General features: G+C 36.4%; 3 protein-coding genes across 3 annotated transcripts; all 3 read right to left on the bottom strand.

Annotated features, from left to right (window-relative positions):
- Window positions 1-3,966: 3,966 nt before the first annotated feature.
- Window positions 3,967-6,454, bottom strand: LOC111888942 (metal tolerance protein 11). The gene is made up of 6 exons (XM_023885074.3): window positions 5,814-6,454; window positions 5,307-5,416; window positions 4,978-5,223; window positions 4,811-4,891; window positions 4,491-4,724; window positions 3,967-4,404 (listed from the first exon to the last, which is right to left on the bottom strand). The coding sequence occupies exons 1-6, from the start codon at window positions 6,001-6,003 to the stop codon at window positions 4,057-4,059; spliced, it is 1,209 nt and encodes a 402-aa protein (XP_023740842.1). The 5' UTR covers window positions 6,004-6,454; the 3' UTR covers window positions 3,967-4,056.
- A 1,323-nt stretch (window positions 6,455-7,777) lies between these two features.
- Window positions 7,778-11,178, bottom strand: LOC111888943 (protein-tyrosine-phosphatase MKP1). Its single transcript, XM_023885075.3, has 4 exons — window positions 11,024-11,178; window positions 8,360-10,713; window positions 8,096-8,258; window positions 7,778-8,008 (listed from the first exon to the last, which is right to left on the bottom strand). The coding sequence occupies exons 2-3, from the start codon at window positions 10,583-10,585 to the stop codon at window positions 8,202-8,204; spliced, it is 2,283 nt and encodes a 760-aa protein (XP_023740843.1). The 5' UTR covers window positions 10,586-10,713; window positions 11,024-11,178; the 3' UTR covers window positions 7,778-8,008; window positions 8,096-8,201.
- A 10,906-nt stretch (window positions 11,179-22,084) lies between these two features.
- On the bottom strand, window positions 22,085-23,845 carry LOC111888966 (uncharacterized). The gene is made up of 2 exons (XM_023885098.2): window positions 23,145-23,845; window positions 22,085-22,413 (listed from the first exon to the last, which is right to left on the bottom strand). Exons 1-2 carry the CDS (start codon window positions 23,778-23,780, stop codon window positions 22,324-22,326), a joined length of 726 nt encoding a protein of 241 aa, XP_023740866.1. The 5' UTR covers window positions 23,781-23,845; the 3' UTR covers window positions 22,085-22,323.
- Window positions 23,846-26,721: the final 2,876 nt, after the last annotated feature.

The following is a 26,721-nucleotide window of genomic DNA, read 5'->3' as shown; positions in this document are numbered from 1 at the left end:
TTTGAAAACTCTGGCTACCACCAGTATGTATAGTAGTTTTATTACTTAAATAAAACCATGTATTGTAACCCGGGAAACCCTCCAGTGTAATGTATAGTAGTTCTATTATTTAAAATAAAACTAGTGAATAATGAAAATCTAGTAAACAAAGGTTAGTTTATACTATTGTGAGTTCGTATAACCATGCTTGATATGACTAGCAACCTCAGCGACGCTTCTTCAAGCGTCGTATGGTATGATATTTGTCACCCCAGGCATGCCTGCTTAACTGTAGCTAGCAGTTTAGGTGTGAGATTGTCAGTCCTGAATAGATCTATTCACAAATTTCACGTTGTCCCTCCAGCAGACTCTAGTTATACTAAATGTTGAGGATTTTACCAGTACCCCGAAGGGTACAATAAAGAGATGTCTCACAATCCTATATTAACTAGTTTACGTGTTGTTTTGTATCGTGTTCTCGTAATTGAAACCGTTTGTATACTTGGTAGAAAGGAAATTAGTGGAAATGAGAAGAAAATAAAAGAAATTGGTGTTCCCGAGTTTCATTAAAGAATAGAAGTGGAGGGAAATGAGAGTATCACTTTCCCTCATAACTTTCCTTCCGATTTGGGAGGATTTTGGAAAGAAATAACAAAATGATTCATTTTCTTTCCGCTTCTCTTCAACTCGGGAACAAAAAAGAAAATTTATTTTCTTTTCCTTTCTCTTCTTTTCTCTTATGTCTTTATTTTCTCTTCTCTTCTTTTCCTTTATTAAACTCGGTAACGAGAAGTAACGTCTCATCGGTCTTAATTTATATATTGCGTCACATTCAATATTAGATAATGTGATACACGACGACATTTAATGGAGCCCTTACACCTTTCGCTTTGTATAAATATGGAATCTTAACTTTTAACCTAATAAATTACAAAAATGCTCCTTTAACTTTAGTGGTTTATTTAGTCTAAAATTTTATTTCTTTCTACAATTGTAGTCTATAAAGAGATGACCTCCCTCCAAAAACTTGAGTGTTCAAGTCGATTAGAATGTATCGGCCATCATAATAAAAAGAACCATATCAGTCCTTCGACATATCAACATATTTTTTCCTCATATTTATAATTACTTGTGTGGTTAGTCCATAAATTAAGGCTTTATAATTACTTGTGTAGTTAGTCCATAAATTAAGGCTTTCTTACGGATTTAACGAAAATTACAAAAATGATCGGATGATGGCCATATTTTTAACAATATCTAAAATGACCACATATTTATATTTAGACTAAATTGCAAATTTGGTCCTTGTGTTTTGCGAAAAACTGTAGATGGTGTCCAAAAAGATTACAACTTGCACCAATGGTCCAAAACAGAAAACTTTTTGGGGATTTAGTCCCTCCTAAATTTGAGATTTTGTGGATTTGGTCAACACCCAATCTAGAATGACAAATATACCCTTGAAATAAAAAATTTAATTACTTTCTTATTTTAATATTATTAAAAAAATTTATATCCATATCTCTCTCTCTCTCTCTCTCTCTCTCTCTCTTATCGACGTTCATTCCTCCCTCCTCATCCTCTCCAACCATCCTTTTCTGGGTTTCCGACAAGGTATACAAAAATTGTTGCGGACGACATTTTGTTCTTTCGTAGATAAATCTAGACCTGGCAATAGGGCGGGTTTGGAGCGAATTGACCTTGATCCAAACCCTTTTAACAAATTTCAAAATCTGATCCAAACCCGTTCCGTAACCCGCAGGGTTTTGAATAATCAGACACATACCCTTATCCACCGAATCATCAGATATCCAAACCCGCCCCGTAACCCGTAGGTTTTTTGAATAATCAAACACATTTTACTTAAAGCATAAAATAAAATTTATTAAATAAAACTAAGTTTTGATTTAGAAAACACATTATGTACTCGAGGACTTTCTATTGGAATTAAAATCATTATTTTAGTTACTTCCAATCGGTTTTTGATCGTCGATTGCATTGATAGAGAATAGCAATTACAAAATTTCTTTCAGTTGATAAATGACCTTATTGATTTATAAATGAAATTGGTGATTACATGATGAAATATAAATGAATTGAAATCATGACTCTTGGGAGAAGATTGGAAGTCTAGAAGTTGAGTCCTCGAGTCCTATGTAAAAACAATTTAGTCTTTGGGCTTTTCTCTTTGGACTTCTGATTGGAATTTAATGTAAACTTTAGGTAATATAAAATATAAATTTATATTTCTAAAATTTATATGAGGCGGGTTATAAATGGAGCGGATCAATGATGATCCATACCCGACCCTTTTAATAAAAGGGTTAGCGGGTACGGGTCGTTAACGCGTAAACGGATCAAAAACTATGCTCCAAACCCATATAATTGTTAAGGGTTTGGATCGGATCAGGGTCAAAACCCGCTCCATTGTCAGGCCTAGATAAATCCCTCCACAGCCTCACAGTTGGTGCAAAGATGAAGGTAAGGTTTCTCACTGATAAGACCCTTTGCACCCTTACTGCTGATGTAATCCCACCTCCGATGAACTATTCCTCCATAATCTCCATCCTCTTCACACCCTGTAGAGAAATCGATGGCCTGGTTCTTCAGTTTGCTGTAAATATGAGTTTTAGAAACCAAAGATTGTAAAGGATCTCTTCTTTTCCCCACATTATATACCTTATCTCCTCATTCCTCACCCCCCCCCCCCCCCCCCCCCCTTTGTTGTCGCCCCCTCACAGCAACCATAATTTCCAATTTTCTCACTAGCAAAACCTTACACACTTCCGATCAACCTAGATAGCAGACCAAATCTGAAACTAAATCACACCAGAAACCATGGCAGTAACATATTGCCTCCTTCTTATTCGTTGTTTTCCAGTGAACCCATTTTGAGTTAGGGTTTCGTATGAACTAATTAAGGGTTTTAAATTTTCAAAATCAAGATTCATGGTATTTATTTGTAGGGTTTTTTCTATATCTTAATAGCATTGATTTGAAGGTTATTGGATCTTACTATTTGTGATGATACAGGAAGAAACCGTGGCACATATAATACATACACATATAAAATACACACATAAGTGCTTAGAAGGAAAACCACAAGAGAAAAGAGACATTGTCGGTATTTTTCTTCATCGAAATTGCACAAGGGAGCAAGATCGCGGATTTCTTGAGCAAGAATGTGAAAGTGAAAAAGAATCGATACATTTTTTTTCCAGTCGTGTGTATGAGAGAGAGAGAGAGAGAGAGAGAGAGAGAGAGAGAGAGGGTACCATAGGTTGGGGTGGTTAATGGGTAGGGTTTATTTTTCTTTTATTTCTAGTTATAAAATTATAAAAGTATAAAGTGAATATAAAAAATGAAAAAACAAATTAAAAGGGTATTATAGTCTTTTTATGTTTGACAGGTACCAAAACCACAAAATGTTTTTGTTTTTGGACCATTGGTGCAAACTAAAAAGATTTTGGACTTTTTTTGACTAACATTAAATGCTCGTTTCATCTACAAAATTCGTGATGATTTTTTTTTCAATGTAAATATGAACAAATTTGACATACAAAATATGAAAAATACTAACATTCTTTTAAATCACATGCATTGATTCCTATCTTCATCAATCACGTTGTATTTTAGTCGATGATTATAAAGTATTTTAGTTGTTTTTAAATTTAAAATTTTAACTGTGATTGTTACAAATGGAACCATAAAGAACATTTGCTTCATTGCTTGTATCTTTAAAGGCACTCAAAAATCTACTACTATTACAAACTATTACCAAGAGAAGCCAATGTTTTCTTAACGATTTAGGAAATTATATAAGTTTTTCAAAATACTTGCAATGATTTTCAACACCATTGTTAGCCAAGTTTCCAATTATCATCCTCGCACGTGATAAATGAGATGAAAAGTCTGGATTAAATAACTCCAATGCTTCTCTCACATTAGATTCCTATGGTTAATTATACGCTAGAAACCGGTGATTTTCCCTTCATCATAGTTTCATACACACATGAATATTACCTCCTGAAAGATATATCATGAATACATAGAAAAGTTCCCTGTGATTAGGGTTTATTTTTAGAGATGTGTGTGTGCATGCTCGGGTTTATGAGAAAACTCATAATCAAGATGAACAAAAGCGCGTTCAATCTCAGGTAATAACTCAAGCTTTTCTTGTAATGCTTCACCAATATCATGAGCTGTTTGTAAAGGCATATCAAAGGGTAGAACAATGTCCACCTCCACAAAGTAATGAGATCCAAACGTATAAGCCCTTACAGTGTCTATGTGTCTGATTGCCTTGTGGTGATTCCAACACAAATACGTAAGCTTCTGTAGATATTCAGGTGCTGCTGATTTCCCAACAAGGGAATTCACATTCTCCACCACTGTTACAGACCAAGTCCTGATCGTATACATTGCCAGCTGTCACCACACAACACAACCTGTTACTATGTACAACCTGTTTTTTTTTAACGAAGGGGGATTAAAGGAGTGAAAAGAAGTTATACTATTATAGCTCCAACAGGGTCCATCCAGTCACTGATATAATTAGCAAGTAGGACAGCTATTAAGCCGATGAGATTTGTGACCACATCAAAGAAATGATCTTGAGCATAGGCTTTCACAATCTCATTTGTGAATGATCGACAATATATACATAACACAAGTTTGACTAAGGTCACACAAAGCATAATGCCAAGAGCCCATTGTTCTTGCTCCTTGGTTAAGCTAAACCCATTCTCCTGGAATAGTATCATGGAAAATTCTATGTGTAAAGGAATTTAAAAAAAAATGTAATTGAACTAATGTTAGTAATTTGTTTGCTTACATTTGATGCTAATGTGCGCACAGACTCCAAAATTATCTGCAGTCCAAGAGTTGCCATAACCGAGGCAAAGACAAGTATTCCCTGAAAATATGAATTCAGATGAGATGTAGGGATATCTAGATTAGTTATGAAGAAAGAGAAAAAGTGAGATTGAATGACTAATTAACCAAAGGTTGCATTCGTCTTTTTCCGATTGGATATAGATAAGGGTTTGGAATCTGCATGGAGAAAGCTGTAAACCAGAGGATAAATCCTGATAAGAGATCAAGAAGTGAGTCTAATGTGGAGGCTATTATGGCCAATGAACCACTTTTAATGGAGGCGTAAACTTTTGCAATGAAAAGAATCATGTTTGCAACATTAGATATGTTGATGGCAAGTGTCTCCCTTCGTGCTAAGCTTTCCTTTTCTTCCTGCGAGTCAAAACTATCAACATTACACATTCTAATGGCAAATTATTAGAGCTTTTTAGGTCATTTGAAAATGGAATACATACTGCAGACATACGAGGTACAAAACCACGTTCTGCTAAGGCATCCATTTCTGTAAAGCCCTCCAGCATCTCTACCTGTTGTTGATAATATTCTGCCACATGGTTTTCTGACCCTGAGAAAGTTGAAGTAAATGGAAAAAAAAATGTAACAAAACAGCATTAAAGAATTTTTGCCTAATGTTCATGAGCACAGAAATGTAAAGCTTGAATACAGATTGAACGGAATTGAAGATTTTTTGCCCAAAAGTTTATGGTTGATTGGAAAATTTTAGCATATCAATCCAATTTTGATAAATCCTTCAATTTAATGGTAAACCTATGCTATTCATGATGAACTTAAACACACTATGAATGCAAACGAGGTGAGATATTAATCTATTAAGTAATACGGATCAAAGCGGAAGAAACGAATCAAATCAAAACGATGATCCGTGAGAAACTATCATCGTTTTCTAATGTAATCAAATGGAAACGGCAATGGTGATCAGAAACTGGTTTGTTTATTAGCACCTGATACCCTGAGATAGTCATGGAGTCGTCGAGGAGGTTTCTCCTTATGCTCGAAAGAAAACTGAAATCCATCGAAGTTCAACCTCCAGGAGCCGTCGCAACCACCGCCTCCGCTGATATTGGCATCGTTCAAGAGCAATAACTCATGTTCAACAGCGTGATCTCCTTCTCCGCTTGCCGTCTCCACCATTGTCTCCGGTATAACAGATCGGAAACCGAAAAAGGAGAAACGAAGGGTTCGATATTTGAATCTGCATGTACTCCACCGCACAAACAGAGTGGGGATGTATTATAAACATTGAAGCAAAGAAAGATGGCAGGGAAAGTAAAACTGAAGAGGCACGAAATGCGCGTGATATACACGCGCTAGGATGGCCAGACACACGTGGTTGTCCTTTGTCTTTGTTCGGAAAACGTGGGTGGTTACAGTTTGGCCCCTGTGATTTATATCTATATGAAGTTTTAGTCCAACTTTTTAAGTTTTGATATGGATCATCCATGTGGTTTCTAAAAGTTGCATCGGTGGTTCCTAAGACATGTTAGTATCTAATCAGGGATGAGCATCTGTTTGGACCCAGATCGAGAACCAAAGAACTGAGAACCAATTTAGTAGGAAATGAATAACCAAGAATCGAATCGAATACCTTGATTTCAGTTTTTGTTCAATTTCGGTTCTGCTTTTTCTCTCGTCCAACCTGGTTCTAACAAGTTAAACTGGTTAACATCTAAAATCTTCGTTAAGTACATGTAAAATGATGAGATTTCCCATCTTTTTGCCCTCGAACTAAAATTGTTAGAACTTATATACATCTAAGAGCATTTCTATAAATTCCATATAGAAAAAAAAAAATGAAATCCTAAATCTATAAACAACAAGGACTATGCATGCAACTTTTATAAACCATAGGGGTAATCATTCATCCATAAATCTATAAACGACAAGGACTATGCATGCAACTTTTATAAACGATAGGATAATCACTCATCCATAAATCAGTTAGTACAGATAACATATGGTTACAGCATCCCAAAGATTTGGGACCAAAATAAATATAACCAGCATTTATCGAAAAAAACAACCCCAAAGATTTAGGACCAAAAGCGAATACCATTATGTCAAAAATTAGAAAGTTCTACTAATTTTTTTTTTTAAAAGTAAACAACATAGACCAAAACTATAATTTACTGTATCTTTCAAAATAAAATAAACAGAAACTCATAACTTATATGAATAAAAACTTTAACCATCCAATATGTCCAAGTAAAACAATATTTTAGCAAGCCTTAAATTTAAAATTAAAAAAAAAAAATGTTGCATAGGCCTGATACTGAAATATTACAAATAATTAGTTTTTGTTCTAAGGCCTGATACTGAAAAACAAAGAAGATAAATTATTAAATAGTTTTAATGACCAATTAATCGACATAAGTGGTTGCTTTGCTGTCTTGAAAAGCATTATTCCATACTCCATACCATTATAGTTAATAGAATTTTACCACTAGGTTACACTTTAGAATATCTTGAAACAATGAAAAAGCTATTAAAAAGAAGGATGTGGAAGCAATACGATGCAAAATTGGATAAATTTATGAAGATTATATGAACAATTTAGCACATACACGATTACCACAAACGGTTTCATGTAAAACTATTTTTTTATTATGATTAAATACTGATACGTAAGTCATGAGTCAATAGAAAATATCAAATTAAACTAGAAAACATGGATCAATATACGATTTTTCAATTTTTTTTTTCATAAAGGCAAAATAAAAGGAGGAAACATGGTGAAAAGAAGAGGCATCTATACTTTACATAATTTGATAGTTCAAATGTTGCTTTTCTAAAGTTTCTCTCTTAAACTACGACTATGGTCAACAAAATTATCATATAAATATATTCATCTTAATTTGTTCTTCAATTAAAGGTGTTACTGTTACAGCACACATTTTGGTCTAAAATGTGTACATAAAGTTTGTGCATCCATCAAATTCATACTAGAAATTATCATGAACATGGTAGAAAAATGCTACATTTAACATCAAAGCATAATCAGTGAATCTACTCCTCCCTTAAATTACGATTATATAAAATTGTTTAATAAAGATAAATATACAATACAACCAATGTGTTGAGAGGTTAGAACACAAAAGGAGCAGATTTGCTTAGTTTGCCACTGAAACCTTGATACATTCTGCAAACAAAAAATACAGACATAATAAAACATTTAGAAATATATTTTAAAAAAAAACATGGAATAAAATTAAAGTGATATTAGTACCTCAATCTCGATTTCTTTTTCCAGCATTTTTTTTTTTGCTGGAATGTTATATCTAGGCTGCAGAGAGAACAGGAAAGGTTGCACAACACCTGATCACTACACCCTGCTACAATGAACTCAGGAGAGCAACAAATTCTGAAGGTTCTTCATCTTGCTTCACCACCTGCCACGTGGACTTAGTGTGAAAAAATACCAACATTGTTTTTTTGTTTATTTATTATTAATTAATACTAAGTAATAAAATATTTGAAATATGATTTGTACCTTAACATGAGTGTCCTTTGACAAACCCATCTTGGAAACAAGATTATTAATAACTTCTTTCACAGAAAAATCTGCCAGCTCAGCACACCTTTCACTATCTTTATATTCTTTATCATGCAAGAAACCTTTTCCCACCCATAAATACAAACCGGAATCCCCAATTCCGGAACTTGATTCCGGAGTCACGAAAATAAACACGCGACTGGAATCCATGTCACCAGCATAAAATCTCATAACCTTTTCCAAACTAGGCCACTCAAGCACCATTAATTCTTGCTTCACATTCTGATCTTCTTGTGAAGCTTTAGATTTCTGGTCAAACTCGGTCAAACTATTTGAACAAGAGCCCTGAACAAGAGATTCGTCATCACTCATCATTGGTAGTTTAAGACATTTAGGAGCACTACCTCTGCGTTCAGCAATCGAAAGTGAAGACCTTTTTGAAGGTGATAAAACCGATTGTGAACATGAGTTTGAAGTGAAATTCACATCAATGAATTCAGAAGTTTTGGAAATGGAATGAGGCGAGAGTTTAGATGGAAGAATCGGAGCAAGTGATAAAGTTGAAAATGTTGACAATACAGAAGGAGATGCAACAGGGGAATCGGAATAGCATTTGGAGGAGCTAATGGTGGAATCGGAAGATTGGGAATCAGGAGATGACGATGATGATGATGAAGAAAATGAAGATCTTGAAGAAAAAAGAAAATTAGAATTAGAATTAGAATTGTTATCTGAACCCATGAGTAAAGAAGAATCAGGGTAGACTCTAGAAGGGGCAGATTTGGAAGCTAAAACAAACTCCTTCATGTTTCCATGTGCAAATTTACGTCTCAAAACACTCCAACTACTTTCTCTAACTGGTAAATGAGTTTCTTGTTCAGTTTCAAAAGAAGCAAAAGGAGGGACAAATCCACCCACAATTGCTTTCTGTATAATCTCAAAGTCAACATTGTAGGAGTCAACTATTCTATCACCCGGGGTTACTTTAGTCAACTTTGAAACATCAATCACCTTTCCTGATTTATCCATCAAAGGTAAAAGACTCGAAAAAGCATCCCAAAAGTAAGAAGGTTCTTCCCCTTCTTTCACCACAACTATCGGCCCTTGGACCTTTTCATATCTAACAATCTGACAAACTGCACCTCTTGCATCTCTTTCCATTAAAGATCCACATTTTACACCCACCCAAATGTAAATACTTGAAGGTATATGCATAATGAAGACACCCCTAGAATCTAGAGCAACTGGGGAAGGAACATTTAACATTTTTGGAACAAGATGTAAAGGGTCATATGATGAATGAGGTGCAATTCTATATAATCTAAGTAATGAGCTTGGAGATAAAGGAAACGCGTGTACCCTTTTCTGACATTGTAAAAGTTGGCATGCGAATCCCATATTTGGATCCGCGATTTCTCTTGCAGCTTTTACGTATTGAAAAGCATCATCAAAGCTTTGACCTTCTCTCCACATACGATATGCGATCACCAATGAAGTTGACCGAGATACCCCTTGACAACAATGTACAAAAACTTTCCCATTTTGTTCTCTAACATCTTCAAAGTAATCGAATACATCGTATAGTATGCTTGTTATGTCTTCTGAAGGGCTATCTTGTAACCATAAAGTTCTGTACACGAAATGTCCTTTGAAGTATTCAGGACAAACAAAGCCTACACAATTGAGAATGTGAGTGATTTTGTGTTGTTTGAGTATGTCTTTATCGCGTGCAACTGCATCACCACCTAGGAAGATATGTTCTGCTACTTTTGAACATTCTTTATCAAAGAAAGCAATCTTATCTCTTTTCACAAGGGAAGGATTCTTATCTGGGATTCTTTGGATTGATGATAAATCAAGCTTTAGCCTTTCGCCACTAGGTGTGCTGGGAATTGGCCACTCACCAACATCATCTGAACCTGCTCTTGGCCATTCATCTAAGCTTCTTCTAGCAATTGATAATGGTGGTAGAAATGATCGGCCTTTACTGTTTGATCTAGGAGTTAATGGGACAGGACACCTTCGAATCTGTCCACCATTACTTGGATCTGAAGTGTCTTTTACACTGTCGGGATTAAGTGGTGGTAATGATACATGAGAAGACGACCATGAAGCTGACCTCCAATACATTTTCCTGTTACCTGGAATGGGATGATGGAGTCGTGTACCAGCACTGTCGATGTTATTACTCTCCCCACTAGCTTCATCCTCTTTCCCTACCATTCCACTTCAAAATCCCGAAGTATAATCGAAATCCACACTAGGGTTTTGAAATCTATGTTAACGCAGTGCTTTATCACTGAACCACAAAATGCCAACTTCAGGACCTTAATAGAATTGAATATTTTCACCTGCGAGCATCGAAAGGAAATTCGAACAAAACAGATACTGAATCAAGCAATCAATAGATACATATACCTAAGCTTGTTGAAGAGGAAATTCGTAAGTTCTTATTACAGACATAAAACCAAAGGAAAGCGTGAAATAACCTAGTTTATGGATCTGAGTTGTGGAAACGAATATAAACCGAAATTGAGGGAAATAAATGTACTGCAATCCTGATTTCTAGGGTTTGTCGTGAAAATCAAATCGGTATCCGAAATACGCGACATGTATATGGAATTGTAATTAGAAAGGAGAATGAGGGATTAGAGGACTTACAGTTTATGAAATCGTGAGGGGAAATGGAGACTGGAAAACGAAGAACAAAGGAACTCTTCTGATAGCAAAGATGAGTGTGAGATTCTTGAATTATAAAAAAACAAATTTTCAATTCCTAAATTTTTGATACGATTGGGGAATTATTAAAAAAAAAAAAAAAAAAAAAAAAAAAAAAAAAAAAAAAAAAAAAAAAAAAAAGACTCTATCTCTCTAACTCTCGCACTTAAATTGGGTCATGAACGTCGTGTGAGACTTCACATTAATATTCGGAGTAAATTTTAGCTATAATAATTTCAACCACTCGAATTAAAGTTTAGAATAGTTTTATTACAAGTAAGGTGATTGTGGTATATGTAAAAAATTTGGTGAATGTTTATTTGTTGATAAACTTATAAAATACATTATTATATATTATTAAAAATAATTTATTAAATATAAAGTAATAGTTTTTATGTTAACATAGAAAGTTTATATAAAAATTGTGAGTGTTTTAAATCAAATGATGAAAAGGATTTATTAAATATTAGTTGTAATAATGTTAATCACAAAATAAAATTAAAATTAATATGATTCATAATAAATAGAAAATAAAAGATAAATTAGATTAATCGCATAAATTTAGCAAAAAAAAATTAGTAAAATGATCAAAATATTCATGATTTTTGCAAGTACTATGAGATTTTCATAGGTGGCTTCTTGTGAAAATTTGAAATTTAAGGAAACCTTAATTTTTCGTAAGTTTGTTGCAAAAACCTTAAACTTAAAAAATATTCCATTATGACATCTAAGCTTTGGTTTTCTTAATCATAGTGGTAGTCGACATGATAACGAGTCTATTGATAAAATAATCAACTAAATCAAAGTTCATATGAGAACGTTATAGATGTTTGATGTTATGAGAAAAGTTTGCATGAAATAAGAAAAAGTAAGAAATTATTTTAATGGGAAAAATGTTTCAACAACCCCAAAGGCTTATTTTGAAGCTTTGAAAATGGGGACTTCACAATTAGGGACGGACGCAGGATTTCACAGTAAGGGTTGCATGGGAAAGTCAAAAGTTGCACGATAGTAGAAAAAATAAAAAATTTAAAAAAATTCAAAACTTTTTCCACTGCAGCTGAAAAAGTCAAGGGTTGTCGGTGCCACCCTGGACCCCCCCAAAATCCGCCCCTGTTCACAATGTACAAATATTGATTGTAATATATCAATGGAAATCCCTTCTTACAAATGACATAATGAAAAACATATCAGGTCATTTATAGTTCTTATGAGAAAGATATGGGAGTTCAAAGTTGGCAAAAAGTAAAAATTTAACGCACATGAAACCGTAACCCATTAGCTAAAATTACAGCCCATGAAGGCCAAATTATGTTTTGATGACTATATAGGTTGTTTTTAAAATTGTAGCTATTTCTTGGAGAGTAATTAATGAATTAGGCTAAGCATGCATTTTTTCCATTATTTTTCATTAAGTTAGAAACTTTTATATGCCCCGCATCGATGGGAACAATGAACACAATAGAAGGTTAGATATCTATAATACAAAGAAGATTGTTGAATGTTTTTTATGTAGGTAATTGTCCCATATCAATCCCTATTTACCAAATTTGAAAGTGAGTGTCCTTTTTACATAAGGGAAACCCAAATTATTTTTAGGTCAAGAATATATTCTTGTTGAAGCAATTTCCCTATATGTTCCATGACTACAGTTGCATTTGACTCTCTACATAAGTATACATTTACAAAAAAATGTTACATGTCTAAGATTACCTTGCAATTATGTTAAATAGAGGAATCTTGTTGACAAAATGGCAAACATAATAGGATAGCGGTTAAGGCTAGAGGGAAAAGTTACATGGTCCTAACACGACAAGGATCCTCCACCTCATTTTTTTACATACAAAGGAAGTGGTGTATGGAAAGAAATTGGGGCAAGAAAGGAAATAGAAGAGAGAAAGTGTGTAACATTCGATTTCAGGTTTACTTCTATGTTTTAAATTGGAATTGTTAAGTGTTGGGAATTTCTCTAGGTCACGACGTGAGGGATTTAGAGGTGATGGCGCGACATGTTTGCGGCGCGACGGGTGTGATGAGCCAAACACTAGATGGCTTGTGATTTTGGGCCTATTTAAGTGAACTAATCCTTATGGTTTCGTCATTGTCAACCTCCACCCCAAGAGAACATTCTCTCATCCTAAACCTAGTCTCTTTAATGCTTGTGAGCTCCTCTTGTCCTTTTGGTGTGATTTTAAAGGAGTATGTGGTGTTTTTTGTGCAAGTGTGATAGATATAGCCAAGCTTCTGCATTCTTATCATTTTTCGAACCTTGTGAAGGTATAATGATCCAACATTTATGTAACACCCTGTCCTAAAATATTCGATATGGAATTTCAGAGGCCAAGGCCAGGGGCGTTTTAGTCCTTTATTAAATTTGGAGTTATTATTCGAGAAGTTTTCAGGCCGGGTTGTGTCGTTAGAAACGTAGGGTGTCTCGTCACCTTTCCGTGGATATAAAGCTCATCCGAAACGGATCTAGAATGAAAGAGTTATGACACTTTGAAGATTTGGCAAGAATAGCCCTTATAGAGAAAAGTTTGCATGAAAGACCATTCATGCATGTTTGGAACACACGTGGGTACGCCCAGCGTAATGAGGCAGCTTGGTCGCGGATGTCCAAGGCGTATGCCCAACGTACTAGGAGGTACGCCCAGCGTACGCTAAAAGCTATGAAACCCTAATTTCGGATTGAGCACTATATAAAGGACATTATGGTTCCAACCCTAGCCCCCATATGAGCCTCTCCGACCCCAGAAGAAACCCTAGAACGTCCCTACCTTCATTTTATGAGATCTTGACCTTAGAGAACCCATTTTGGTGGATTAAAGCTTGGAAGCAAAGAGAAGAAGGCTGGCAAGGAGGAACCTTGGAAGCCGGAGCTTGTAGATCTGGGATAAGTACTTCATTTCGGACCTTTGCAAGGTAAAAAGTCTTGAGCTTGATGATTAACCTCTTAGATCTCTTTAATACAAGTTTATGGACCTTTTTGGTCCCAAGATTGGGACTTTATGACTTAAGCTCGTTTCTAAGACCAGGGGTGCCTCCCTTAGAGTCATATGAGTCCCATAAGCAGTAAAGTTACGATCTTTATGGTCCCAATGAGCTCATGCATGGGATCTAGTCCCCTTTATGGAAGTAGAAGAGTGTTTTGAGAGTTTGGGTTGGTTTGGGCCGTATAAAGTCACCAAGTTAGTGACTTTATGGCTTAATGCATGGAATAAGACCTAGATCTAAGTTTATGGCTCTTGAGTCGAAGTATTAAGCGCTTAATGGAAAGTGTCTTAACAGAGTAAGTACGCCGAGCATAATTGCAGGTACGCCCCGCGTACTCTCTAGCAGGCCAGTACGCTAAGCGTACATTAGAGTACGCCCCGCGTAACACAGTCAGTTGGGCTTATGGCATTTGGGCCTCGGTGTGGGCTGAGTTGAGACTTAGGGTCCTTGGGCCTTATTGGGCCATCAGAATTCAGTTGTTAAGGACCAAGGTTTTAGCATTGGGCTTGAGTAAGGTCCAATAAAGGGCTTTGGGCCCAAAGGAGCAAATTGGGCCATTAGTGGGCATTTAGTGGGGCCATGGATGGGCTTAGAAGGAATTGAGGGTTTTTGGGCCATGTTGTGACCCATGCCATAGCAGGGGTAAAATGGTCATTTTACCCATAGGAGAATCCTTATGTTGAATTAGTATTTTATTTTCCCATGATAGTTGGGAAGCAGCCGGAGCAGTAGTCGGGGATTTCTCATTCAGGAGTTCAGCAGTCAGCATTTCGAGGTGAGTTTCCTTCCAGTAGGAACGGGTCTAAGGCCACAATGTCGGCCCGTTTAGTTAGCAGTAGTTTCCGGACTTTGGTATGACGCAGTAGATAGTATGTTTGATGTCTTCGTGACTCAGACAGGGTTATGTGTTATGTGTTCCAGGCTACGGTCCGATGCAGTATGCGGTATATGTGTTAGTTGATATGTTTATGTTATGCTATGCTCAGTCAGTTCCGAACTTTGGTCCGAAGCAGTTAGTTCCGGACTTAGGTCCGATGCAGGGGACAAGGTCCCAGTCAGTTCTGGATTTTAGTCCGATGCAGTCAGTTCCGGACTTCGGTCCGATGCAGTCAGTTTCGGACTTCGGTCCGATGCAGGGGACAAGGTCCCAGTCAGTTCCGGACTTCGTTCCGATGCAGTTAGTTCCGGACTTCGGTCCGATGCAGGGGCAAGGCCCCAGTTAGTCCGGACCTCGGTCCGATGCAGTGGGCAAGGCCCAGTATGTGCTTTATATGTTGTATGGTATGTGGTAGTTTGGGGGAGCTCACTAAGCTTCGTGCTTACGGTTTTCAGTTTTGGTTTCAGGTGCTCAGTTTTCAAAAAGGAGCTCGGAGAGATTGCAGTGCACATACCATAGTCAGTTAGCCTGGGGAATGTTTTACTCTGATACTGAGATTATGTTTTGAATTTAATACTCGGAAATTATGTTATGACTTATGATACATTTTTATAAATATGGTTTTAGTAATGTTTTAAAAAGAATTTTTTAGTAGTGATTTTTGGGTCGTTACAATTTATGCTTAGATCATGCTAGATCTAGGATATTGGTCGCTTAGAGGTCATTTTTGTCCCTTCATATTCAAGTTCTTGGAGTTTGAGGAACTTTAAAACTTTGTTGGAATATGTTTTTGCTTCCGGACCTTCATGTGGCCATACACTTAGTTTTGACACTTTTCTATGGATTTGTGGACTTAGGATTTAGATTATTGAGTGTTAAAGTCTTGCTTATGGATAAAGTTTGAAACTTTGTCCATTAAGACCTTTGTGAGAATCAGATACGAAGTTTTGAGTTTTGGATTTAAGGGATCAATCCTTTGCGTGTTGGATATCTGTATAATACGATGACATGTTAGTATGCTTAGTTGTTGGTGAATTTAGTGTTATCAACATATTTTGGTGTAATTATTATTAATAATGAGATGGGCTAATCTCCATTTACTAACCAAGATAAGAGGTGCGGGGTGCACGCTCGTAATGATAAATATGAACTCAGGAATACGGGGGGTCCGAGGCTGCTCCCCTGGGTGCAGGGTTGCAAGGGGTTTCCCCTTGGGGGATCTAGGGGCAGTGCCCCTAGTAAGGTCCAAGGGGCAGATCCTCTGGCGGTGGTTTTGCTAGGATGTGCTTCATTTACTAAACGGATTTCTATATCAGATATGAGTCCAGACAGGTCAGTATAAAGCAAAATAGAATTGGGAAAGATATTGTGAAGATTTGTTTTTATATCTTTCATATCTACAAATGAATACATCTAGGTTTATATAGTGGAAATACAACTAACTGTGAGAGATATACACGGGAACAATATTGACATAGTAATATACATGTGTACTAAATATCAGGGAATAAATGTGATCGGGTTATATCTTAATATCCCCCCGCAAGATGGACGATCCTGTGAGAAGACCAATCTTGGATATGAGATAATGAAAGCGTGGTCGTGGAAGAGGTTTGGTTAGAGCATCAGCAAGTTGGTCATCACCTGCTATGTGTTGAACTCGTAGAGATCCTTACTGAACCTTTTCTCGTAGAAAGTGAAAGTCTAGAGCTAGATGCTTCATTCTTGAGTGAAAAACAGGATTCGATGAATAGGAGGTTGCACTCAGATTGTCGCAATAAATAGTAGGTGTAGTGGAAGATGAAATACCAAGTTCACTTAGTAGGGAAATTAGCCATTGAACTTCAGTGGTGGTTGATGCAATGGCGCGAAATTCAGCTTCGGTGGAGATTCTGGCTAAAGTACTTTGACGTTTTGAGCTCCATGAAATTGGGTTTGCACCGAGATAAACTATGTACCCGGTGGTGCTTCTGTAGTTATCCTTGTCTCCAGCCCAATCAGCATCAGTGAATGCATGAAGTGTAAGTGGTGAATTACGATGAATGATGATACCGTGATAAAGTGTGCCATGCAAATATCTGATTAGTCGTTTCAAAGCTGTCCAGTGGGCGGATGTTGGAGCCTACATAAACTGAGATAAACGGTTAACTGCAAAGGAAATGTCCGGCCTGGTTAGGGACATATATTGTAGGGCACCGACTAAGGTGCGATAATCAGTTGGAGATGGATGTGGTGTGCCCCCTGTTGATCGTAAGGTGTCAGAACTAATCGTTGGGGTGGATACAAGCTTACAATCCGTCATTTTGGCTTTGTTAATTATATCAAGAATGTATTTTCTTTGAGAGAGTAAGATTCCCTACGAGTGAGGAATGACTTCAACACCAAGAAAGTAAGACAAAGAGCCAAGATCTTTTAAAGAGAATTTAGAGGCTAGATAAGATATGAAGGTGGATATGTGTTTGGGAGATGAACCAGTGACAATTATGTCATCAACATAGACAAGAACTAGGATGAGGAAGGTGTTATGTTTGAGAATGAAAAGAGAGGAATCTGATATGGTGGATTTGAATCCGAGGGAGATGAGATAAGTTTTAAGTTCATCATACCATGCTCGAGAAACTTGGCGAAGACCATATAGTGCTTTGTTTAATTTGAAAACATGAGTGGGATTGGCAGGATCAATAATACCTGGAGGTTGAGAGATGTAAACATCTTCATGAAGTGTGCCTTGTAAGAAGGCGTTATTGATGTCGAGTTGCCTGAGAGGCCATGCATTTGAGACAGCGAGTGAGAGAATAAGGCGTAAAGTGGCTGGTTTGAGTACGGGACTGAAGGTTTCCCGGTAATCAATACCTGGACGTTGATGAAAGCCTTTTGCCACGAGACGTGCTTTTAGGCGATCAACGGAGCCATTTGGTTTGTATTTCGTTCGGTATACCCACTTGCACCCAACCAGATTTTGAGCTTGAGAGGATGGTACAAGGGACCAGGTGTTGTTACATGTGAGTGCATCAAATTCTTCTTGCATGGCATTGCCATGATGGGTGTTTAAGGGCTTGAGAGATTATGGATGGTTCAGATGGATGTTCAGTGGAGATAGTGTATAACTGGAAATCAGAGTTAAAATACTGAGAGTTTGGTTTTGGGTGAGGACGAGTTGACATGTGTGGGGGGGGGAGGAGGTGAAGGAGGGGGAGGAGGTGGTGGAGGAGGAAAAGTAGGAGAAGGAGGAGGAGGAGGAGGAGGATCATTGAGTATAGGAAGGTCAAATTGTGAAATTGGGAATGATAATGGAATCCATTGATTATAATCAACTGGAGATTCTGGTGCAGGATATTTAGCAAGTGTTGGATATGGAAATTCATTTTCAATGAACACAACATGTCGTGATGTGTAGATTTTGCTTGAGAAAGGGTCATAAGTGTAATAAGCACTTTGGGTTGAAGAATAGCCAACGAAAACACAGGGAGTTGAACGAGGGTGTAATTTATTTGGGGAATATGGGCGAAGCCATGGATAGCATAGACAACCGAAGCATTTAAGTTTGGAATAGTTTGGTTCTTTTTGAAAAAGGCATTGGAATGGAGAAAGATTGTGAAGGGTAGAGGTGGGTAGTCTGTTTATGAGATATGCAGCAGTAGTGAAGGCGAAAGGCCAGAAGGTGGTAGGGAGTTTAGAGTGAGAGAGTAGAGCAAGAACAGTCTCGACGATGTGTCGATGGCGTCTCTCAGCATATCCATTATGTTGAGGAGTATGTGGTGGGGAGGTGAGATGAGAAATGACAAATGAGGCAAGATGAGTAGCGAGTTTGATGTACTCACCACCATTGTCTGAAAAGAATTGTTTGATTTTGGTGTTGAAGTAGTTTTCAACTAGATGTTGAAACCGAATGAATATGTCTAGTGAGTCAGATTTCTTTTTCATGGGATAAAGCCATATATATTTGGTAAAGTGGTCTACAAATATTATATAGTATTTGTAGTGATCAAATAACTCAACTGGGAGCACCATACCTCAGAGAATATGAGTTCTAATGGAGTATTAGATACAAGAGATGAAGTATGGAATGGTAAAGAGTGATTTTTATTAATTCAACATGAATTACAATTATTATCAGTGCTTGAATAAAAGGAAATGGAGGAAGATAGCTGCTTGAGAACTTTATTTTGTGGATGACCTAAACGGTGGTGCCACAGAAGAGAGTTGGTGCGCTACATGGTGAAAACAAATGGCAAAAGGGCAGGCCGTAATTCATACATTCCCTTGGTTGTTGTGCCCTGGAACAGTGGAACTTTGGATGTCAGATCCTTGATGACAAAAACAAAGGAGTAAAATTCTATTAGAAATTGATTATCAATGCATAAACGAGATATTGAGATAATGTTACGAGATAAAGATGGGACATATAGAACATGTTTGAGGATTAATGGTGTTTTAGGTGTATGAAGGATAACAGAGCCAATATGAGAGATTTTTAAGCATGTACCGTCACCAATGACTAACTCTTCAGTTCCATCATATGGAGCATGGATGGATAAATTATTGAGATCATTGGTTGCATGAAAGTTGGCTCCGCTGTCGAACAACCAGTTGGCTGTGTTTGAGGTATTGATGGGATTCATTACATGAGCTTGAGCATTTTAAACTTGCAGGTTGCGATAAGGTGGGACAATTGTAGTTGGAAAAATCTTTTTGAAGGTTGAGCAGTTGGTGAGCGAATGTCCTTTTTGGTGACACCATTGGCACTTTCCGAGAAAGGGGCGTTGGCCAGTGATTGGGGAGACCTGATTAGGTTGTTTTAACGGTGTGGGCAGCAAGCCAGGGGTGGTGTTTTGTGATTTAGGGGGCCATGTTTTCTTAGTTGTCTGATGGTTTGAGTAGAAAATAGCAACAGGTTGATGAATATCAACTTTTGAAACCTGTTGAGCAATAAATAATTCATGATTTATGAGTTTTTCATGCAATTCAGTGAAGGATATAGGTGAGTCTCTTGCATAATGATCATCAAGAATTGGCTTGTAAGCTGCTTGATCGAGCTCGTTGACAACTTCATCAGTAATGTCCTCCTGATCGATTTTCTTCCCAAGGATAGCGAGCTCGTCCACCACTGTTTTGATACTTTGCATATATTGAGTGATGGTTTGGTTGGAGGTTTTGGTGAGTTGTTTTAGCCGATGTTGGAGTTGTTTAATGTGTCCTCTTGATGGAGAGGCGTATGTACTGGCTAGGGTTTGCCAGGCTTCATGAGAAGAAGATGCGTTTGTTACAAGTGGTACGATTTCAGGAGAGAGGGTTCCAACTAGGGCACCAAAGAGAAGTCGATCTTGCCTGAACCACTTTGGATAGTTTTCGTGGGGTGTGCTTTTTCCATCGTCTGAGATTGTTGGTGCAGGTGCTGGGTGTAAGCCATCAATGAAGCGATATAGATCTAAGCCATGTAGCAGAGCTTCGATCTGAGTTTTCCACCCAAGATAATTAGTGGATGTGAGTTTTAGGGTTGCTGGGAAATTGACAATGGTTATGTCTTTGAGTGTGGTATTGACAGTGAGAGAAGAAGGAGATGCATTGTCGTTGGTTCCCATGTCTATTTGGAGATGAAGGATATGAGTTTTTCTGGTGTGGTGTGTACCGAACCAGGCTCTGATACCATATAAAGCAAAATAGAATTGGGAAAGATACTGTGAAGATTTGTTTTTATATCTTTCATATCTACAAATGAATACATCTGCGTTTATATAGTGGAAATACAACTAACTGTGAGAGATATACACGAGAACAATATTGACATAGTAATATACATGTGTACTAAATATCAGGGAATAAATGTGACCGCGTTATATCTTAATAGTCAGGTCCCGCAAAAAAACTATTAATGATATCATGATGATGTCATAAGTTGATTATGCCTTAATAACCAACAAATTTGGCGCCAAAAAGCATGCAACTTCCATTTAACTACTTTCCCTCTTGTATAAAAACATTTTTTTTGGTTCCAGAAAACGGGTTGGAACATATATACGTGAAAATCATACATTGATTTGATCTATCTCTCAAGAACACGAGACAACAAGGTAATTTTCTATGTTTCTGATTTAGAAGTGACCTGACTTCTAAATTGAAATTATTTGGATTATCCTAAATCTAATTTTGTGATACCTTGGCTATAGGGTGGAAACCATAGATTTTGGAAAGTGGTTGCAATCATGATCCAAGAAATATCCAAGTTAATTGATATTCTTAAGACCCTAAAATTTAACATTAGTTAGACTAGTAGGGTCTTGCTCGTGGATTTTTGTTTGATGTTGGTTTCTTGTTTGCTTGTTGATTGGTATATTATATTCTTTGTTTAACCGATGACAAGATGAAGATAGGTTGTGAGTCAAACAACTTTCGACGGGTTGATGACAAGATCGTGACATGTTGTGAGTCAAAGAGTACCCGATTAGGATGGTAGTGAGATCAGAACCGATCGTGAGATAAATAGGCGTAATACTTTCATGTATAGTTATTATTGTGATATTTTGGAGAACTCACTAAGTTTCATGCTCACTGTTGTGGATTAAATGTTTTCAGGTCGTGCTTCTGGTAGTGGGAGGGCTCCAGCTAGACCGTAACGCACATGTATCTCCTATTTTATGATATTTGGTTTCCGTATTTTCTGATAAATTTCTCTAGATGATAATGGTGTTTTAAACCTATGGTACAAATGATTTTATGAAATGTGATTTGGGTTGTTAAACTTGTATATTGAAAATTAAAATTTTGGCTTGAACTTTTGGGATGTTACAAAGTGGAAGAAAAAAGAAGAGGAAGCAACGTTGAGAGTGGCATGTGATGGTTCCATATCATCTTTTTATGTCATTTGAGAGGGATGGTGTATGTCACACCACATAGACAATATCATGCTCCATTCCATATAGTCTAATGATAATGGCAATAGGCATATAAGCCATACAATGATTTACCAAAGAAGTCATTGCAATTTTCATGCATGATCCTAAATTAGAAATTGTTGCAATCTTTATTAAACAAATGGATGTTAGATATACCTGATTTAAAATTCTCTAAAATTTTACGTTTGTGAATGTGTTAATGTTATATATTGTCCCATTTCCATTTTTTACATAATGGGATTTGATGCACAAACTTTATATATTTATCAATTGATTGAAGTTGTATTACATCGTTAACTCGGAGTATGTTAACTCGGAGTATATATAACCTATCACACATGAGTTCATTTTTTTTATTTAACATGACATATAGTCAGAGAGCAAATATGTCAATTTGTTCGAAGGTTTATGAAATGGAATCTAGTTATTCACATGAGATAAACTATTAGTCGTCAAGGGTTTATATATACATATGTAATTCAAACAATTTCGACATGGTCTTCAGAGTCGAGGAATACACGAGTTAGTACGTTCTTGCATTCTAGCGAGGCTTTTAGTAGCTTTAAACCCTGCAACCAGTAGTGTATTCAACAAAAAAATCATTAAATAGAACTAATCTTTTACTACTTAAATCTACAAAACTCATAAGACTTAATTCGAGAATCACAAGAATTTGAACAAAAACATCCCATTAAACCCTAAATTTTCAAACGTTTGGGGAAATATATGAACAGACGAAAGGTTTCTTTTAAAACTTAAAAGGTGTTTTCATTTTTTGGAAGATTTTTTTGTTAAAAATGATAATATGATGAGTCCACTTTGCTTGGGCCATGACGTGAATGATTTTATATCCGACTTAGACTATCAGGTATGGGTCCTCCACTCGCTTGGAGGATCCTGCTTGACACCTCCTTAACATGTTAAGGCTTTTGAAACATCACCTCCTTGGCATGTTATGTTAAGAAATGTTGACGAGGCAATGTAACTTAACGTCGATGGAGAAAAAAATAAGCAATTGAACAATCATGTTTTCCCATTTAATTTCATTACTTTTTATAGCCATTTAATTTAAAAAAATAATAATAATAAAGTGGTATGGTAGCTATTTCCTAGCAAATATGGTGTGGTGCGGAGAGTGACATGACATATGAGGTGACAAAAAATGATGTGGAGGGTGTGACCCATATCTACTAGCCTTATGGGCCTTAAAATGGAGTGTTTTCGCCTTTTTGTTTCGGGTAAGAACGAAAAATATGGAAACCTCATAATAAAATATAAGAAAACATATACATATCCATACCTCTGCAATTCCAAAATGGACTTCCTTTTCTTCAAGAACACAAACATCTTTGATACTCAATCTATTGAGCAAAGTTATGGTGGAAATGGTGGACATAGGTTTCACGGATAGATCATCCATAACCATATAAGTGACCACTGCTTTCACAAAACCAACTTCTCCGGCCGACACTATTGTGGCCACCTTATACGTATCTAGACTGACATAAGCCACCTCCTCCGACATGGGATACCGACAATTAGGGCACAAGGTCTTTGGCTCATCGGTGACATGTCTGCAACGGTGATTAGAGGCGGAACATCTATAAAACTTTCTTTCAATGGTGGTTGGAGGATCTATTGGTAATAAGAGGAGATCTTGCAGATGAGGAACATGAGTAGATAGTTTTGGGTTCAAAACAGTGTCTTTGGTCTTGTTTTGTAAGATATACATGTCGTTTAGGTTGTGGATGCTTTGATAAAGGTCTCCTAGGCTACCTAATAAGGTCTCATTTGCGAGAAGCTTCATGATTGCGCCGATAGGTAATGTGAGCATGTAAAAGAGGAAGTCAATGAAGTCTTTGTTTGCTTCGGCAAACACGATTTTGCGATCTTTTTTGTTGACCAAAAGCTTCAAGCTCATTGTGGAGTTTGTCATTTGTAGTTGAAGGTATTAATTTGTAAAGAGAATTTTTACGCAAGTTGAACGATCGAAAATGCAATGGGAGGAAAATAAGAGGGGAATATTTTGAACCTTGGTTTTATAATGGACTAAAGGAGACGAAACAATACAGATTCTTAACTTGAAATTTTACTTTCGGCAACATAATTCGAATTATGCAAAGTATATATGCTTCTCCTCCCCCATGTTTCCTTATTTCTTTATTTAGTATAACGTTTTGAAAAATCTTATTTGATAACCATTACCAATTAAACATGAGGATATCTATGGATTCGAAATGTAAGGATACGCATGACTTTTAGTGTACATTTCTTAATATTATTTTATTTGATTTTCAATTAATACAAAAAAGAAAAGAAAAATATTGTTACATCTTTGTAGTTTGGTAAATATTTACGTGATATTATATTATATATTTAAAAGTTTACGTCTTTTCGTGTCGGGTGCATAATTTATGAACAATATTTCTCGCTAGCTTTTATAAATAATAATTCAAAAATAAAATGTTTTGTAGTGAAAGATCCGAGTCAGCTTGTGGAGAAAAGATTGCATTCTGTTTTCTGTTTTTTATTCTTTGTGTTCGTTGTTATTGTGAATAACATTCAATCAAGATCATATGGTCATCAACATGTACATAGTCTTTGAAAATGTAGGCATGAAAGATTTAGTATTCAAACAACTAAGGTCGAAAACTCGAAATTAGTGAATCTTTAGCGTTTGGCATAAAGAAGAGAACTGGGTTGGACAAAATAAAATCATTTGACAAGGTGTTTGGCATGGATGGAATAAAAAGTCAATGGATATAAACCGGTCAATAGGATTAAAATTTGTAAATTTAGCTCCACCCAAAAGAGGAGAATAGAGTTGGACAACACAAAACAATCTTTACAAGGTACGATGCTAAGTGCATCAATTTCTTTCCAAAAAACCTTGAAGCATTTGGGTTCATGCTTTTATTATTCCACAAAGCAAACACTTGAATGAAATTATATCTAACAGAAGAAGAAATGCTAAAAAACGATTTAGGTATTACAAGAGGGTTGTTATGTTTTTAAAAAGGAATCGATTAAGAAGAAAGGGAAATGGGGTTAGACTAAGAGGTATGTTCACACTCACCCACTCAAAAAGTGACATCACATCAACTTCACTACAAACTCACTATCAACCCACTAACCATTGGATATGGTTACCACTCCACATCATTTTTTTTACATCAGAATAAATTAAAAAATAATTATTAAATAAGAATAAAAACATAAATATTAATTAAAAACATCTTACATTAATTTAAAAAACGAAAATTTAAAATCTAAATTACTTAAAAAAACGTAAACATTCAAATCCCAAATTACTAAAAAAACATAGAAAATATTACTCGTCGTCGTTGTCGTCCGCGTCGCCACCGACCCCGTTTTTCATCATCCACAAGGTTCCAAATGCTCTTGACATGGCAATTCAGTTTCGATCCAAGGATGATGATCTTTGGAAGTGTATATGTGCTGATGAATATATAAAGTGTGTTGTCATTGAATGCTACGAGTCCTTCAAACTTGTGTTGAATGCTTTAGTTGTTGGGCATACTGATAAAATGTTAATTTTCTGAATTTCCACATCTACCCCTACAAGAAGCTTTTAACCTCAAAATATTTAAACAAACTGAAAATGAAACGTGTTAGCAATTATAAAGAGCTAACTAAACGGGCCAACATTGTGGCCGTAGACCCGTTCCTATTGGAAGGAAACTCACCTCACACTGCTGAAGTCCTGCAGACTCAATCCCACACTGTTGAAGTCTCGCAGACTCGATCACAGCTGCTAAATGACAGATTCCCGATCTGTCAACATCAAAATAACACCCAATTAATAATTGGGTCCCACTACATAACTATAATTACATACTTTGGATAATTACTAATTACCCTAAGCTTAGCTTACCCAAGCCCAAGGTCCAATCCATAGGCCCAAAGTCAACTAGGGATCAAAGCCCAACATATGGCCCAATTTTCCAAATTAGGCCTAAACCTCTACATGGACTTCCCTTAAGGCCCAATTGTTCAGTCCAGTCCAACATGTCTCATTCTAAGGACCCAATATCATACAACCATCTTGGCCCAAACTATGGCCCAATTTTCCAAATTGGGCCCAATCCTTCATATGGACCTTACCCTAAAGTCCAACTAATTACTCTAGTCCATTAAATTATTCTTGGATGGCCCATTAATAAACCAATTACCAAAGCCCAATGGAATGGCCCAACTCACGGCCCAAGTGACATTATGGTTTCACATAAAATGACGATTAGAGTTAAGTGTTTCTTACTTAACCCATTAAGGACTTAATCCATTAAGTCCTTTACTGTGACATCCCCATTTTTCACGGCAAGAAAAGACCGATTTTGTTTATGCTTTGTAAAAATCAGAGTACTTCTTTTCATAAAAACGTTGTGGAATTTGTTCCCAAAATAACACGATAAATACGTTATCAAAACATTTTCGAAGAAACGTATTTTATTCATTTTAAAACGTTTGGGATGTCATCGTCAATACAGAAACATAAGCATAAACGGAACTTACATTTATTTACACTAGTGATCTACATCTCTTTAATCTCTCAGTGTAATGTGACTTCATATCAACACATGTGATATAAATAAACTGAGTGGGTCAGGTTGGGAAACCTTATGAGTACATAGGGTTTTAAACCCACAATAATATAATTATGTTTAATCTTCAAACAATTAATCAACCCAATTACCCATCCTCATTATCTTCTTTACTCTTAAGGATCTACCCTAAGAATCAACTATTCATCGTTCATTTATTCCTAAGGATTATCCTAAGGAATAGGTACAAAGTCCATCATTACCAATGTTTACAGATTACAACAGGTGAACACGTAGTCCAAAACATCTGGTAAA

The sequence above is a fragment of the Lactuca sativa genome, chromosome 8, assembly GCF_002870075.4.
Source record: "Lactuca sativa cultivar Salinas chromosome 8, Lsat_Salinas_v11, whole genome shotgun sequence".
NCBI lineage: Eukaryota > Viridiplantae > Streptophyta > Magnoliopsida > Asterales > Asteraceae > Lactuca > Lactuca sativa.
The sequence above is the reverse complement of the archived record's forward strand: the minus strand, read 5'-3'. Positions and strand labels throughout refer to the sequence as shown.

Excerpts from the sequence above, each read along its gene's own strand:
- LOC111888942 (XM_023885074.3), bottom strand. The coding sequence starts at position 6,003 with ATGGTGGAGACGGCAAGCGGAGAAGGAGATCACGCTGTTGAACATGAG. Across the intron at positions 5,417-5,813 it reads TGACTATCTCAGGGTATCAG|GGTCAGAAAACCATGTGGCA; the intron begins GTGCTAATAAAC and ends CAACTTTCTCAG. Across the intron at positions 4,892-4,977 it reads AAAGACGAATGCAACCTTTG|GGAATACTTGTCTTTGCCTC; the intron begins GTTAATTAGTCA and ends TCATATTTTCAG.
- LOC111888943 (XM_023885075.3), bottom strand. The coding sequence starts at position 10,585 with ATGGTAGGGAAAGAGGATGAAGCTAGTGGGGAGAGTAATAACATCGAC. Across the intron at positions 8,259-8,359 it reads CAAAGGACACTCATGTTAAG|GTGGTGAAGCAAGATGAAGA; the intron begins GTACAAATCATA and ends TCCACGTGGCAG.
- LOC111888966 (XM_023885098.2), bottom strand. The coding sequence starts at position 23,780 with ATGACAAACTCCACAATGAGCTTGAAGCTTTTGGTCAACAAAAAAGAT. Across the intron at positions 22,414-23,144 it reads TCCATTTTGGAATTGCAGAG|GGTTTAAAGCTACTAAAAGC; the intron begins GTATGGATATGT and ends TACTGGTTGCAG.